At 33.2% G+C, this 17,272-nt stretch overlaps 1 protein-coding gene across 1 annotated transcript; it reads left to right on the top strand.

Annotated features, from left to right (window-relative positions):
- The first annotated feature begins 1,163 nt into the window (after nucleotides 1-1,163).
- Nucleotides 1,164-2,065, top strand: LOC149381294 (uncharacterized protein At1g08160-like). The gene has a single exon (XM_089600976.1). It carries the CDS (start codon nucleotides 1,217-1,219, stop codon nucleotides 1,820-1,822), a length of 606 nt encoding a protein of 201 aa, XP_089457102.1. The 5' UTR covers nucleotides 1,164-1,216; the 3' UTR covers nucleotides 1,823-2,065.
- Nucleotides 2,066-17,272: the final 15,207 nt, after the last annotated feature.

The following is a 17,272-nucleotide window of genomic DNA, read 5'->3' as shown; positions in this document are numbered from 1 at the left end:
AGTAGTACTATTTTTCTTTACAAAAAAAAAAAATAGCAAATTATTTAAGTTGGAAAATATGGTTTATGTTTCATAAGTGCTAGATTTCATAACAAATTTATTCCTTTAAAATGACTAAAGTTAGATAAAATTAAATAATTTGTTTTTTTATTTGAAAATTCTATATAGGAATAAAACCTCCTATGCTCTCTTTCGGCGTTTCTGAGAGCGTGGTTCTCAAGACACGAAGGCTATGTTTGGTTCTCATCTCAAAAACAGTTTTTGAGTTAAAAAAATTGGAAACAAAAAACGAAAATGCGTTTGGTTTAATTTTCCGGAAAATTTTTTTAAAATTTTTGCAGTTGTTTTGTAAAAGAGTAAAGAAAACTGAAAACAAATAAAAAGTGTTTTTGGAAAAAAAAAAAAAAAAAAAATTTCTCTTCTCTCCTCCTTCTCCTCATCTTCTTTTTTCATTTTTTCAAAAACAAAAATGAAAACTGTACCAAACACTTTTTTCAGTTTTTTCAATTTCTCAAAAACAAAAATGAAAACTGTACCAAACAGTTTTTTGAAAATAACTGTAAAATAATTTTTCAGTACAACTATAAAAATTAGAAAATAGAAAACAAAAACCTTTTGAGTTAACTACCAAACAACCCATTAGGATTATGAATTTATTTTCTCCGCTAAGAGGCGGGAGAGATCTAAACTTTCATGGAAACTTTTCATGGAAATGTTACGATAATAAGTAATACTAATTGAACGATTGGTAACCAATACTATTTGTATGCTTAAAAGAGTGGCGTTCTAGTTATCATGTTATGATTTGTTTTTAACAAGAGGTCAAGGCAAGGAAACACCAATATTATTTGAATAAGCAACTAATAATTAATACCAAAGCTTATCAAATTCAATATAATATTACACTTTCTTACATTCATGAATAGCTATCTTTTTCAGAATATATCCATTTTGCTCCTTCTCCTTCACTTTAATAAACTTTTGTACATTCCAACATTCACATGCAAGAAAAGAACATGTAACACGCACAAATCGTCATTAATTTGTTCCCCATGAATATTTCTTGAGTTTCGTGTACGACATGCAAACGTGAATAAAAAAGAGAGCCACACCCAAGCACAAGTATGTCTATATATTGATTGCCCTGCTAAGCACTACGTACTCTCTGCCATATATGAAACCCCTATAATCATTCTAGAGTAGCAATCACAAAATAATGGCCAATAATCCGGAGGCAAATTTACGAAGGCCACAAAGGCCAAAACATAATTTCCTCCGTTCGATTGCCATATTTTTCCTAGCCGTGATTGTCCTCGTTGGCATAGCCATACTCACCATATGGCTCGTCCTCAAGCCAAAACGACTTGTTTTCAGCGTCGAAGATGCTCAAATCCACGGCTTCAACATCGCCAAAGATAACCACTTAAACGCGACATTTGATTTTGTTGTAAGGTCTTACAACCCCAACACCAAGGTCTCGATATACTACGACAAGGTTGAGTCTGGGGTTTGGTATGATGATCAAATTTTGGCCTACAACGTGCATGATTCTTTCTACCAAAGGCATAGGAACGTGACTCGCCTTCACATCAAGCTTGGTGCTCACTCTACCGCGCTGCTCGGTTCTGTCCCCTCGGATTTGAAGCTCGAGAGGTCATCCGGGGAGATCGAGCTTAGCTTGCGACTCAAGGCGAGGATTAAGTTTAGGGTTGGGGATTGGAAGTCAGGGCATCGCACGCTAAATATCTTTTGCTCGCCTGTTTTGGTCCGGTTCTCCAAGTCCAAGACTTTCGAGAGGACTCCGTGTGATGTGGAACTCTGATTTCTTTCATAAACTGTTTTAAGGGCTTAATTTGTGATTTGTTCCATATATATTTATTTTACTTTATTTTTTTAATTATTTTTTCTAGATGAAACTGTTCTATTGATTTGTGAGTAGTTGGTGTATTGCCTTTCTTGATTCATCTTTTCAAACATGTTTGGGTTTGATAAAAAAAATGTTTGGATTTTCTTTTGTCTAAATTTCATTTGTTATTGTATGTTAAGGAAAGACTTTCATTTCTTTTTTGTGATATATATATATATATATATATATATATATATATATATCGTCTGCTAATACACGGCCAATCAATGTTTGGATAAAAATTCTTTCCAACATGTTTATTTTTTGGTATAACTAGGAAAGAAAATGTGCATGATTTCGCGAATTACTTCTGAATAAATTAAGAAATCATATTTTAAAACCATAACATTTCGTGAGTCATTGGTAAATATATATATATATATATATATATATATATATATATATATATATATATATCGCCCTGCTAAGACTTTATACTTTCATTTCTTTTAAAAAATACATATATATATATCATTATAGCCTGAAGACTATAATATCATTAAATTCATTCCAAGCTATTGTTTTGATTCAAGGATTACGAAAAGAAAACTATAGCAGACAACTATCTGTTTATCTACGCAAATATTGCGAGCTAAAAAAATTAGGGAGCCCGAGCAAAATAGCAAAGTCAAACGTTGTAATTGTCAAAATAGCTAACTTTTGGTTTATTTTTAATGTGTAGCCAAATATGCCACATTAACAGTAAAAAAATACAAATTTGCCCTTCATTTAAATAATATCAAATCAAAATATTTGGAAGATTCCCGCGTCCAAAAAAGAAAGAAATGAAATTGGAATCGCGTGAATAAATGCCAACTAAAACAGATCCACCGTGATAAATGCATATCTAACAAATCCACCGTGATAAATGCTTATCTTTCAAACACGCAACCAAACCTACACTGCACGAGAAAAAATTCAAAAACAAAGTCAAACAAAAAATTTGAAGCGAGACCGGCGATTGAAATTAACAGATATTAACATAAATTAACAGGATTGAAAACAAGAATTAACAGAAATTAACAAGAATTAACATGATTGAAAACAAGATCTTTAACAGGATTGAAAACAAGAATTAACAGGATTGAAAACAAGAATTAACAGATATTTAACACGAATTAACAGAAATTAACAAGAATTAACACCAGATCGTCAACAGAAATTAACAAGAATTAACATAAATTAACATGATTGAAAACAAGATCTTTAATTCCTGTACAAATATCAAACATAAAAACAGATAACAAAAACCTATAAATCGTTCAATAACTGATTCAATACCTTGGGGTTTGGTGCTTCCATGACACGAGTGATGGTCATTGGTGAAGGCGCCTCTTGGCCGTGAACACCTGGGTGGATGACGGCGCGGCACCGGTGGCGTCGACGGCCACGGCGGGGGCAGGGGGAATGCGCTCTCCGGAGATCAAGATAAGTCTTCCCTTCTCATCGAGGTTGTGGGCTCAGGCGATGCTCCTCCGGGCGACTGGGCCTCACCCGGCGTGGCCGGCGGCGCGGCCGACCAGGCTCTGCAGGCAGCCGAGCCCGCCCAGGGCGTTGGCGCGCGAGATCGCCGAGGAGGGAGCCCCCAACCAGGATAGGCCCAGCGCTGGGACGGCTGGGACGCCGGCGAGCGAGGCCGGTGCTGCGCACGAGACGGGGCACGCTATCGCGCACGGGACTGAGCGTTTGGCTGGGCGTGAGGGAAAAGTCTCTTCAAATCTGAACGTGTATATTTTCTATGATTAAACGTGGAAATTCAGTTAAATAAGCATTAAAAGTGGATCATTGGTTGATTTTTTCATTTTGATTCTTTTAGTTTATATAAAACCAACGTTAAAAAAAAAAAAAAATAAGGGCAGTTTAGGTAGAAAAAACACGTCTGATTTGCCAGCTCACCCATATTGGCTATTCTGCAAAAGTTTCTCAAAGGTCGGCTATTTTGCAATCTAAACGTTTGGACATGGCTAGTTCGTCTAATACGTAATTATTTAGCATTTTCTCAACTGAATCCGATTTTTGCAGTAATGTTATATATACTATGTATAATTTGAATATTATTGGAATCACCAGCGAATTAACTTTAGAAGCAAACCAATTTAAAGTTCACCTGGACTTCACACATTCATTTATGCTGGGCTAATGCTTATTTTATTACCCTGCAAATTGTCCATGTGGCATTTACTTGGGACAAAATTTTTAAATATAGAACATTGGGAATTTGGGATACATACATAGAAATGACAAATCTGATAAAAAAAAAAAACATAGAAATAATCACACTGTATATACTCTAGCAACATAGTCAAAATTCTGAAATTTTTAGCGACTATCTGAGTATGATAAATAATATAATTTTTTATATCTTAGTCTTAGATGTCACGGACCGATTAATTTCACTATGTAGTGGCTGGGCGTGCGGAATTCGCTACCAATCACTAGTAAGTCAGCTTACTTGTTGCTTCTAAGAGCAACTCCGATCCAATGCATCCACATAGCTTATTATAGCCTCTTACATTAAAAAAAAAAAAAATACTTAGTAGGGTCAAAAGTTGTTTAAAGTAGGTCTCACTCTACTCAATGTTGTGGTGTGTTTCATTATTTTATTAGGTTTTTTATTTTAAAAGTAGTGTGGACATATGTGTCGGACAGGGGTACCAATGTCATAATCATTACTGCGCACAATGCTAAGTTGTACAAAAAAAAGTGTCATGTCATTGTCAATTTGAGTGCTTGCATTGTAACAATTCAAACGATCAAGCATTCATTCAAAGTGATATGACACAAGAATCACGAGAGCTGAATGAGTCTACTTTTTTTTATTGATATCAACTAGTAAGGTAGACATTAAGCTCAATATCCTCGGTGGGGGATCTTAAAGTCCTTGGGCTAGGTCATCTTCTGTCCGTCAAACAACTTTCCCTACACATACATCTAATCTTTTTCTAATCTGACTCGCGGAAACATTAAAAGGACAGAGGGACTTGAAAACCCTCATGGGATGCAAATATTTTTTGAAAGAAAAAAAAGAGGTTCCTAACACTCGATAAGGGTTATCAATAAATTTATGTTGAACCAAGAATCTTAGTAATACTCGAACACCTTGAATTCACTAAGAGCTATAGTCTCTCTCTCTCTCAGTTTAAAAATCCTTCTCCCGGTCTCTTATTCTCTCTCTCTCTCTCTCTCTCTCTCTCTCTCTCTCTCTCTCTCTCTCTCTCTCTCTCTCTCTCTCTTCAACCTCTAGGAGTCCCAAAACACATTCAAAATCCGTTTTAATTATAGTAATACACGTTTAATAACATTCAAATTCCCAAAGTAATAACATGCACTAGATTGGATGGGTTTTATGAAATATTTTTTGAAATGTTTTGTGTTTGCTATATAGTTCTTTGATTACGAAGATGGTACTTAGAATTTAATATTACGAGTTTGCCATGGCACCATTTTGGAGGGATATTCACATTGTGTATTTAAAGTTTAAACTTTAAAGATAGATTTTAAAAATAAAAATTATTTAATACGTGTTTGTAGCGGTTTGGTCACCTAATACCTTGAGAGACATAATATACAAAGTGAAATTGGATTGTGTTATGTCTCCTTTCTCTATACTCTAAAATCGTTTGATCTCAAGTGGGATTTTAGAAATATCATTCTCATTTCTACGTCGCCTCCCTCCCCTAGGTGTCAGATGTCATCTTAAACCTACCGAAGATGAAATATTGACATGGGGGAGGCATGTTCTCTATTTCCTTGTCCTTCCTTGTTTCCCTCATTTCTCATAACTCTCTACTTTCTCATGCTCTTTCAAACCGGTTGAATTTTGACGCCACGTTGGTCTTAATTAGTCTCACCTTGCAGATTGAGCAAGGGTGCTATGCGCTTAAGTGAAGTTTATCGGCCGTGGTTGTGGTCCTCACTACTCTCTTGTGTCGGATCAACGTCTCCTTGAACCATCATTGTCACCGTCGGTGTGGAGTGTTCCCCTCAATTTCGGTCCAACTTCTTTTCTCCAGTGAGGTCCCCGTAGAGATGTGATAAAGAGTCTCGCTCCTCTCGCAGCAATCCCACTTATACGAGTCTGATACTAATTGGATAGACGAATGAGAGTTGGGATACTAGTGAATAGTAAATAGCTTTTTAGGGATCCCGATGGTGTAGCAGTTTTTTTTCGCTAGAATTTTTCGTTTGTGTTTCTTAGTCGCATATTCCCTTTGTTAGATTAATTTTTGGATGAATGTTTACTTATAGTCAGCCTAGTGTTCTTTATTTTAGCATTGTATGCTTTTTCACTTAAGTTCTTCTAGAACTTCAGGCGCGCAATACTAGTGAAGATGAGTTGTTCACAGACCTCATATTCTCGAGCGTATGACCACAAGCTTCCGTTTAAAATGTAGATGTCAAACTTGAGAAAGTGGTCTTCCTTAGACTAGTAGGAAGTCATTCATTGATTGATTGTTGTTTCGACGAGTGTTATGTGTGTCGCTCTTGATTAAATAAGAGTTTATTTCCAATTCCAAGTATTATTCTTCGACATATTCTGAGTAGGCTCAGTCATGCACTTGTATTTCGGTGATTATTAGGGGGACACTTAATTCAATTGATCAAGCTGACTTAGTGTATTGGAATTTTAATTTGTTGTAATTTGTTCATTTATAGCGCCTTCATATGGAATAGAATTTCTTTTATGCAAAAAAAATAATAATAATGGAAAACTAAGGGTGTGTTTGTTTATCAACTCAAAAACTGTTTTTGAGTTTTCAAGAAGTGAAAATAGGAAACAAAACTGAAAAATGTGTTAGGTAAGGTGTTTTCGGAAAAAAATTTCAAAAAATTTTGAAGTTGTTTTGGAAAAAAGTAAAGAAAACTGAAAACAAATAAAATGTGTTTTTGAAATTTTTTTTTCTTCTCTTCTCTCCTCTTTCTCTTTATCTTCTCTTTTCATTCTTTCAAAAACAAAAATGAAAACTATACCAAACATTTTTTTTCAGTTTTTTCACTTTCTCAAAAACAAAAATGAAAACTATACCAAACAGCTTTTTGAAAACAACTGCAAAATAATTTTTCAGTACAACTACAAAAATTAAAAAATACAAAAACTTTTTGAGTTAACTACCAAACACAACCTAAGTTATCCAATGCTCAAATGGGGCTAAGTTTCTGGTTATTGAGGTGTTTGTACTTTAATAATATTGCTCAGATGGGGCTAAGCTCCATATCCCAATTATGAATCAATGAAGTGTTTGTACTTCAATAATAGTCGTCACATATTGCGATATTTTCTCAACACTATGCATCAATCTTTGCAAACACTGTATACTTAGTACTAACGGTTTGCATATATTAATCCAGACTAGCAAGACATAGAGGAACCACCAAAAGGATTCCTCAATAGTCCATGTCAACTTTTCGTTTGATCATCTCGTATAAATATCCTTGTATTATTTGATTGTTGGTTCAATTAAAAGGACGTGTGAGTTGGACCTCACGACAAATGATAATAAAAGGTTTCCAATAGAATTCCGAGACTACAACCTATCAGATTTTCGGGGGATTAACAAAGAGAGAGAGAGAGAGAGAGAGAGAGAGAGAGAGAGAGAGAGAGAGAGAGAGAGAGAGAGAGAGAGAGAGAGAGTTGAGGAACCTAAAATTGAAAAGGTTTGTGAGAAGTGAGAGAAATAGTGAGATAATTATGGAAACAAAATTTAAAAAATATATTTTTAAATAAATATACGCAAGAGTTAAAGAAGGTTGAGATTATTATAATAACTATAAGGTATTTAAATGTCCCTTGAACGGCTACACTCATAATGAAGGTGCTCTATTTAAAAAAAATAAAAATAAAATAACAACTCATCTCATGATCATTTGAATCTTTCATCTTAATCCTTGAACATCCTCATTTTTTCCTTTTTTCTTTTTATGCTTCGATTATCCATATTCAGATTTGGTATCATACCGCCGCATTTTTTTTTATGAGAGCGCGATCTTTAGTTTCATTCTTCAAACCTAGATCTTATACCTAAGATATAGTTTAGGATAATTTCCACTAACTCTTGCATGAGTCACAACTTGCTTCCGTATCTTTTTTTTAAGTTGTCCAACTTTTAAGTTACTACGAATTTGCTCCTTTTGTTTATTTTTTTTTAAGGAAAAATTGTATGAAATAGCCAATTCAAACTATGACTTTTGCAAAATAGCCATAGTTTCATTAGGTATAGCAAAATAGCCAATTGAGAGTACTACGACTTTTAATCCTGCCTCGATTAATTTTAATCCAGCCTGCATAAAGCTTACATTCTGTCTTTATAGTTCGTTAGGATTAAATTTAATCGAACCTAGATTAATCTTGCTTTGGCTAGTTTGCTTATAGTTGACAAACTATGGCTATTTTGCAAAAGTTTAAGTTTTATTTGGCTATATAGCCGCTTGACCCTTTTTTAATAGAATTAAAAACATGTCAGGTTGTGGATGTGCTGCTAAACTAGTTTCCTTAAATATTCTTGTACCCTTAATTTATATATATATATATATATATATATATATATTTATTTATAAAATAGACCCCGAAAATTAAATAAAAATTATGTATCCTGACCCTTATGGAATCGCATAGCCCGCCGCGAGTTGCTCCTTGACTCCATCGTTGAGCACTCCGGCGACGACCCGCTTGACCATGGCTATGCTATAATATAGTCTCTAAGTCTCTAAAAAACGCATTCAACAAATTTTGTGTTCTCTTCCACTTTTTTGGCCCAAACAAAGTTTTTCTCCCGCTTGGTGATGGTGGCGCATATGTGCCGGATCTCAGACATCATCAAGCTACTCTGACCGTTTGTGACTATGGAAGCGGCATTTGTGACACGTTCAAGAGTTTGGGGAAAAGTTTTGTAATTGATCATAAACCTTGATTTCTTCGCGCATAGATCTTAATAGGGAAAAGTTCCTAAAAATGCACTTTGCAATAGGTGAGTGATATGTTGTTAAATGAAAAAAAAAAACTAGTATGCCATATTATAATGATTTTGTTTGTGATTCACTTTGATTTTGATTTTGTTTATGATTCACTTTTCATCTTCGTTTCAAGACTGCTAACCCACGAGTTTTTCTTGTAATATTGTGATTATGATTGTGTTTGTGATATATTTATGCGTTTTTATGATATTGAGTTTTCGTTGGGTTAAGTTTGTAGCAATTCAAGTAATTTGACTTTAATCAATATTATCATAATAAAAAACATGGAACTGCCTCACTTTAAACATGTTTTTCGAAAATACCACTCTTCTCACTCTTATTATGAGAATATCATATTTTCACATTTTTTTCAATTTTTTTTTTTACTATTTTACAATTTAACTTTTTATTAAATATTTACCATTTCATTTAATATAACAAAAAATTAATCATCTCAAATTTAAAAAGATGAGATATCTGTAGCATATTTAGAAAACAGAAAATTATCGTCTTCAGTAAGATATTTGTGAAATCTTCCATAAACAAAAACGTAAAAGCCCATTTCTTATAGATTACGGTCTAGAGTTATAATGACCCATATCTCGCAATAAATAGGTATTGGCATTGTCACACTCGCACGGTCACAACGAACAATGACAAGCTGTACTTGGTTCATGCACTAAGCCAAACTCAGAGAGCGAAAAGAGAAGCAAGGATACATAAGTGTCTCCTCTCCAATGAGATTAAAAGAAACACAACAACAGGGTTTAATCCATGTTTTTACATGGGCTCCATTGGAACACTCTAGAGCTTATAAAAGGGAAAGAAAAATTATAGATTAGATATTTTTTTTACGTATTATCATCGCCTAACATCACTTTTTGGACCATCAAACTAGAAAGTAATCCAAAATATCTAAACACTGGACACTCTATTTTTATTTTATTTCCCTTTAAGGTGTCCAAACACATCCACGTGGACCGATCAATTCTTTGCTTGTTTTGTTGGTATTTTATTTTCGGGCATAAGAAAAATGAGAGAGAGATATTATAGCGAGAAGTGTGGAACTTGGCCTCCTTGTAGGGGTTTAATCACTTCTTTTGCTGAAGAGACTGAAACTAAAAGAATGTTAAATACTACAGCTAAGAAAGCACAATAAATCACACTTTTTTTTTTTTTTTTCATTTGCCATAAGTTAAGATGTCCGCGAATTTGTAGCCATTTTTGGGTCCCTTCAGTCTCTTTTTCATTATCTTTGCTCTTTACAATTTTGTTTAAGCTCCGGGTTTAATTGATAGACTTTCCGTTTTTCCTTGCCGAATTTTTATTACCCTTTTGTCCTTTTTGCAACCCAATTTATTCAAGGGAAAATAACACATGTATACCCTGTGTTTTAGTGAAATGTCGAGTTTAACCCTCGGTTTTCAAAAATGTCGAGTTCATACCATCTGTTTAACTAAAATGACGAAATTATACCTTCTGTTTAACTAAAATGACGAAATTATACCCTGAAATAGACAACAGTGTCACAAATATTCTTTTTATTGATTTTTCATTGACGTTGACTATAATATTTATATATAAACACCAATTATCTTTATTCATTCGCGCCATATATGTAATTTATTTAAAAACTAAAAAATAAACAACAATCTCTTAATCGTGAAGAACACAGAAAGAGGCAAATGAGTAAACATCGATAGTTGATAGTCATCAAAATCGCATATTCGAATAGAGAATCAAGGATTTAGAGTTACAATTCGAACACGGAATGAAGTCATCTCCTAGAAGGTATGAGTTTTATTATTTAATTTCAATTTAAGGCTATTTTTATTTCAAAATTGAGAATTTGAAAGTTAGGGTACTGATTTAGATTTGATTCGGTTTTTCTTATATAAGAGTTAATATCAATGAAAGGGAGATTTGTGACATTGTTATTCATTTCAGAGTATAATTTCGTCATTTTAGTTAAACAGATGGTATAATTTCGTCATTTTAGTTAAACAGAGGGTATGAACTCGACATTTTTGAAAACCGAGGGTTAAACTCGACATTTCACTAAAACACAGGGTATAAATGTGTTATTTTCCCTTTATTCAACCATTTTTTTTGGTATTCTAATAGCCTTGTTGAAATGTTAAATATATATATATATATATATATATATATATATATATATATATATTAGTCTACGTTTTATTTAGAATTGAATATTAGCCACTTCTATCATTAATCAAATTGTCATGTCATCAAATTCGCTAATATAAACTCCTATTATCACTTGTCACATCATCAAATTGACTAATTTATAATCATTAACTAAATATTGACTAAGTTTGTGTGACTAAGTTATAATTTTTTTTTTTAAATGACACATATATACTTTGTGTTTAAGTGAAATATCGAGTTTAATCTTCGATTTTAAAAAATATCGAGTTTATACATTCATTAATGTTAACTTTTATATTTATATGTAAATTCCATTTTACACATTCATTTACGCCTTATAATCTCATATGTAATTTATTTATAATAAAAAAAAAACCCCAATCCGCAATTTTGAAATCTAACTAAATCAAAATTAAATCTGGGTTTCTGGTACGGAACGACGGCGGAATTCTGTTTCCTTTCGGTCAGGAATGGCGTATGGAAGGCTTCCTTCCGACGACAATGGCGAGTCGTAGGGAGGCGTACCGTTGAACGCGTGGAATCGGGTAAAAGGACCCGGAAATGGCTCCTCCCGTTTCTTTCGTGGGTCAGTTGCGAGGAAGTGGCAGAGTCACATAACGCCTTCAATGCCAGGATATTTTTTTAAAATAAATATTGGCTGCTGGATTTGTGGCCATTGCAAATCCAACGGTCATAAATGAATATGGCTTTAATGAATATAGCTTTAATCTGATCTGACATATGTAAGTTACAAGTTGTAACAATGTAACGTATATTATATATCAATTATTGGCTTTTGTTTTATTACAAATGAATCCTACTATAATAAGGTGTATGTAATTTTTTTTTATTTAATGTTTAATCTCTCTAATTCATTCTCCTTAACTACTGTCTTTATTCACAACATTTCTTCACACCTCACAATACAATCTTCTCATACTCTCTCTTACTACTCAAAATCTCATAAAATCTTCTCAAATATTTTTTTATTCATTATATTTCATATGTAATTTTCTTATGTAGTTTTAGAATATATTTTTAGTATATAATTTTAGCTTTAAAAAATGTCTGAATCTTATCGTCGAAGTCGAAGTTCCTCACGAGCCAGTTCCTCACAAGCAAGTTCTTCAAACACACCACCGTCCAAAAATTCATAACCAAGTCACGAGTCTCCCTTGAACCAATGCCCTCAAAATTGGCTCGGTTTATCTCAATTTCCTAATCTTGAAAACACCGAACCCAACCCAACCCAACCACCATCAACTTTTTACTTACCTCCAAGTTACATCAAACCGAAAGCCAAATCGACCCAATATGTCCATATGTTCCAAATAATCTACCAAACTTTTATCCATATACTTATTATACACAACCTGATATCCACCACAACCCAATTATTCACAACAACAACTTTATTATTCTCAACAAAAACAACTTTAATATCCTCAACAACCATTACCACCGCACCATATCAAGATCCATACCAAGTGTGCCGAGACCAATTGTAAAACTATGAAAATCAAATCGATAAAGATCCGCCGCCGACATCACCTTAACATGAGGAGGAAGAATACCTACCTCCACAACATGAAGGAGGCCTGCCACCCACCAAAAAAAAAGATCGAGATCAAAGATGTGGTAATACTTTGAAGAAATCGGTGAAAGGGAGGATAAAGCGGGAAAAAGTGAGAAATGTGAAAAAATTGCGAAAACTGGTTACAACCTACACAGGACTTCGTCGTTGATACACCACTACAAGAAATGCATTTCATCTGAAGTTCACCAAGCAACTTCTCACGATCCCATCGAGTTTAAGAGACAACTTGTTCATTACATTGTTTCTACAGACCAATCATTTACTCATGTAGAATATGAGGGATTTCTTAGATTCATATATTATTTAGCCCCTGGTATTCAAATGATTAAGAGGATTCAATTACGAAGAGACGTATTTAAGTTTTTTTCGAGAAGAAACTAAAAAAATGAAAGCCATATTTATGTCGGGCTCGTTTAGTGTAGCTTTAACCTCATACATATGGTCGGACAATAGTCAGATAGATTTCATGAGTGTGGTAGTTCACAACATAGACGAGTCGTTGAATTTATGCAAAAGAATCATAGCCTTTAGGAGAATTGAGGGAAGCCACACGGCCGATAGCATCATACAAATCCTACTTCAAGTGATGGAAGAGTGGCATATACGTTATATAATAATTTTCATAATCTTAGATAATGCCACAATTAACAACGTTAAGTCAAATCCGGTTCTGAAACCTATGACCCATGCATTGCCAAAATTAGGGACGCTATTACTTGGGTCAATAGTTCCAAAGAGGCGTTTTCTACTAATGAGAGGACCTTCCATCTTGACAATAGAATTAGGTGGAATTCAACATACTTAATGTTGAGAAAATATTTTTCTCTGGGTTATTTCGAGGTCATAGTACAATTTGTCAACAGTACGGGTAATGCTAACATAACCGAGGACGATATTGCTAGGCCCTTGATGGCGGTTTTTGGTTGGAACTCGACCCCGTACTCGCCCAACTCTTGGGACCATACGGCCACTTTTTCGACCATACATATTATAGCCATGAAAGCAAAAATATAACAAATAATGGGGTACATGAAAAATTCCTTTTCTATACGGCTTTGGGTGCATTTTAGACCCCCGAATCAAATTTGAAGGGTATAGGAACTTTTTACAATATTTAGTGGATATGACTGGTGAAAATCACATTTTAAGCTCACGCCAGAGTTGTGGAAGGTTTTTATGATCGTTTCATGACTTATCAAACGAGGATTGGATCACAACTTGAGCCGAGTCCACCACGTAAAAGCATAGGCATGTTTCAACAACTCTATCAACACGTACAAGGTGTGCATAGATCTCCAAGTTCATTGCCAACTTCCTCAAGAACATCTCAAGATTCGGCCAGCAACGAGGAGATCGCATTGTACAACACGTCCCGGTTTCTTTCCATGCAACAAGATACACTTGACGTCCTAGCGTGGTGAAGGCAGCGTGAAAACATGTTTCCCATCTTGTCAAGAATAGCCCGCGACATATTCTTGATACTTGTCTTGACTGTTTCATCCAAGGCTCCTGTCACATTATCGATGGTAGAAGATGTAGTCTAGCTCATGAAATGATGGAGGCGTTAACTGTTGGAAAAGATTGGCTTTTACATGACAAACGAGCTCAAGAGACGTTTGTTAGCTTCAATCTCGTGGATGATTTCGATTTCGATTTTTCGAGTTTTATTGATTAGATTTGTATTTGTAACTTTAAATAATTTTGAATATAAATAAGGTACTATTTCCTCTACCGACCATCAGAGAGGTTTTAAGGAGGTCGTTTTCAATAAATTATATTGAGCATTTTTATATTTTTGTCCTTATTTAAAAATACTACATTTTAATCATTTGAAAAAGTGTTTACTTAATTAATTTTTAATTTATGGATGTGGAAATTTCCATCAATGGAATGAAAATTTTCCTTCCATGGAAAGTGGAATTCCGGTCAACGCTAGAAGGAATAATTCATTCTAGTCAAGCACAGAATTCCGTGGCCAATGAAAACGGATCTTCATTTCCTTCCACAAGCCCTGGTTTATCAAAATAGACTAATAAAATTCATATCCCTCAAATTGCGAATTTAATTTATGGATTTTACGCTCAGCACAAATAAGTGATTTCGATGACTTTCGAATGTCGATTTTTATCATTTCCTCTAACGGTGTTCTTCACGATGTTTCAAATTCAAGAGATCGTTGTTTTTTTTTTTTAAATAAATAAATTACATATAGGGCTATAAGGTGCGAATGAATACATATAAAATGAGGTTCATATATGAATATCAAAGTTGACATTCATGAAAACTCAATAAATTAAATATTCGTTACACATTTAAGTATTTTGTGGTATAATTTCGTCATTTAATTGAATAGATGGTACAAACTCGACATTTTAATTTAAAGAGGTTTGAACGACAAATATAACCAAAAGAAAGTGATATAAATTTTGAGTCTCCTGTAATCAAATGTGTGACAATTCTAGTTAAGTAAATAGTACTTTTTAAAATAAGATATATAATGAGTAATTTCTGTATATATGTATTATATATATAATAATAATATATAACAATATTACTCTCAGGCCAACGTATTGAGGGGTTAGATTTACCTTTCAACAATAATGTACATGATGATCACGGGTCTATACATAATTATTTCTCTTTAAGATAATGTTGGCAATAACTAGTAGAGTTGATTGGAAGATGAATTAAAAGAACAGATATTCAAAGCCTTAATTCATTGATATATGAAATAAAATGGATTAAAACAATAGATAGAGAGAAATAATCACTATTTGGCAGAGAGATACATGATTCTTGAAGTATAATAGGACCCATGAATGCAGGCAAAAAAGTTTTTATTATTCTTAGGAAAAAAAAAAAAACAGAAGTAGCTAAAAAAATGATAAGGGTTAGTTGCTGTGCTTTTCTTTTTGCATAAAGATATGAAAGTACGGCAAACCTAATGACTGTAGAAAACGATTGCAATGCAAACAAATGGTTTATAAAAATTGTGATTTATCAATCTCTTATCTATCAACGGCAAATACTAAACCACGTGAAATGTTTTAAGATATCTCAATTACATCCCCATCTTCTTCTTTTCCTCATTATTATTAGAATCGTGGGGACACAAATTTATCATGTACGGTCGGGTCACACACAGACACAGAGATGAACTTTTAAAAAAAATAAGCTCCAACTTAATCTATAATGTATGTTGAAAAACAATAACATGAACTAAATTTGTGTAGAAATTACAGAGTATGATGTATTAGATATATTATAGTCATTAGTCAAATATAGACGACATGAACTCATGATAAAAATATGAGTGTTCCTGCAATGGGACTCCCATTTTTTAACCGAAATTTTTTCCCATTATGGGAGAACGTAATTCATATCCAAGGAAATCAAGATTGAACCAAAGTTAAGATAATAGTATTGAAAAGGTATATAGAAAAGATATTTCAAAACAATTCATATGAGGAGTTTTGAGATCTTAGTCTCGTGGATATTTAGGTACATAGAAAAATGTTCCTACAATGGAGCCGTTTGATTTAGTTTTATAATCTCGTTTTCTGTTTTAAATTCTGTTTTCTTATTCTAATTTTAAATTTAAAAAACAGATTTAAAATTACGTTTCAGAGTATTTTAAATGTTGTTTGGTTATGTTTTCCATTCAATTGTTTTTAGATTTTAATTTAAAGTTTAAGAATTATAATTTAAGTATATAAGGGAAATGAAATAGAAAACAACTTTTGTTTTGTTTTATGTTTTCCAACTAAATTTCAAAGCAAAAAAAACATAATTCCAAATCTGTTTTCTAAATTAATAACCAAACCAAACTTGTTTTCTAGTTGTGTTTTGTAAAATTTATAATTAGAAAACAGAAAACAAGATTAGAAAACTAAACCAGACAGGGGCAATTTTTAATCATTGCGAAAAGGATACATCTCAAAAAGGCGAGAATGGTTAGAGAATAGAATTTTAAATTATCAAGGTTGAAAGAAAGTCATAGAATAGTTTTAAGAAGCTTTGAGCTCGTCTCGAATTAAGTTGACTTACCGAACAAAAAGTTTTCGATGAAATCTCAAAAAATTATGAGGGTTTTTTAAAATGATTTTTTTAATGCCTTATATATTTTTAATATAAGGAAGAAAATTACTTTCTTAAATTTGAAGTAATATTTTCATGTTTTGGAAGGAAAATTGTTATGTTTGATAGGAATATGACCAAATTGCAACATAATAAAGACTCAAGAGAGTATATTCCGAAGAAGGAAAATAAGTAAGGATTCAGTAGCAAATTTGGAAACTTAAACCCTTAGGTTAGGACCCTATGCGCCTCGACTGTGGTTCTCATTTGGAAACTATAGAACTCTATATAACTATAAAACTCTTAATAATAACACAAATAAATAACAAAACAGATGCACATGTTGGCGTAAATCTAACATATTATATAATGCGATCGAGAAAAACCCTAGAGAGTATATTACTCGAGTCGAAAAAGAACTCGGAAATATCGCACAAGATCAAAATATCAAATATGATCATATCTCAAACAATTCCAAGAATAAAATCAACTCAACATTTAATTGATTACTAAAAAGGACCTAAAGTTTCCACATGAGACAGGTGATATCAAAATGCAACACCTTGAACAAT

Source organism: Urtica dioica, chromosome 11, assembly GCF_054948205.1.
Source record: "Urtica dioica subsp. dioica isolate 48M chromosome 11, U.dioica_male_clone48M_v1_H2, whole genome shotgun sequence".
NCBI classification, from domain to species: Eukaryota; Viridiplantae; Streptophyta; class Magnoliopsida; order Rosales; family Urticaceae; genus Urtica; species Urtica dioica.
This window is presented reverse-complemented; position numbering and strand designations above follow the sequence as displayed.

Bases quoted from the DNA above. Each gene is read 5' to 3' on its own strand.
- LOC149381294 (XM_089600976.1), top strand. From the start codon at position 1,217: ATGGCCAATAATCCGGAGGCAAATTTACGAAGGCCACAAAGGCCAAAA.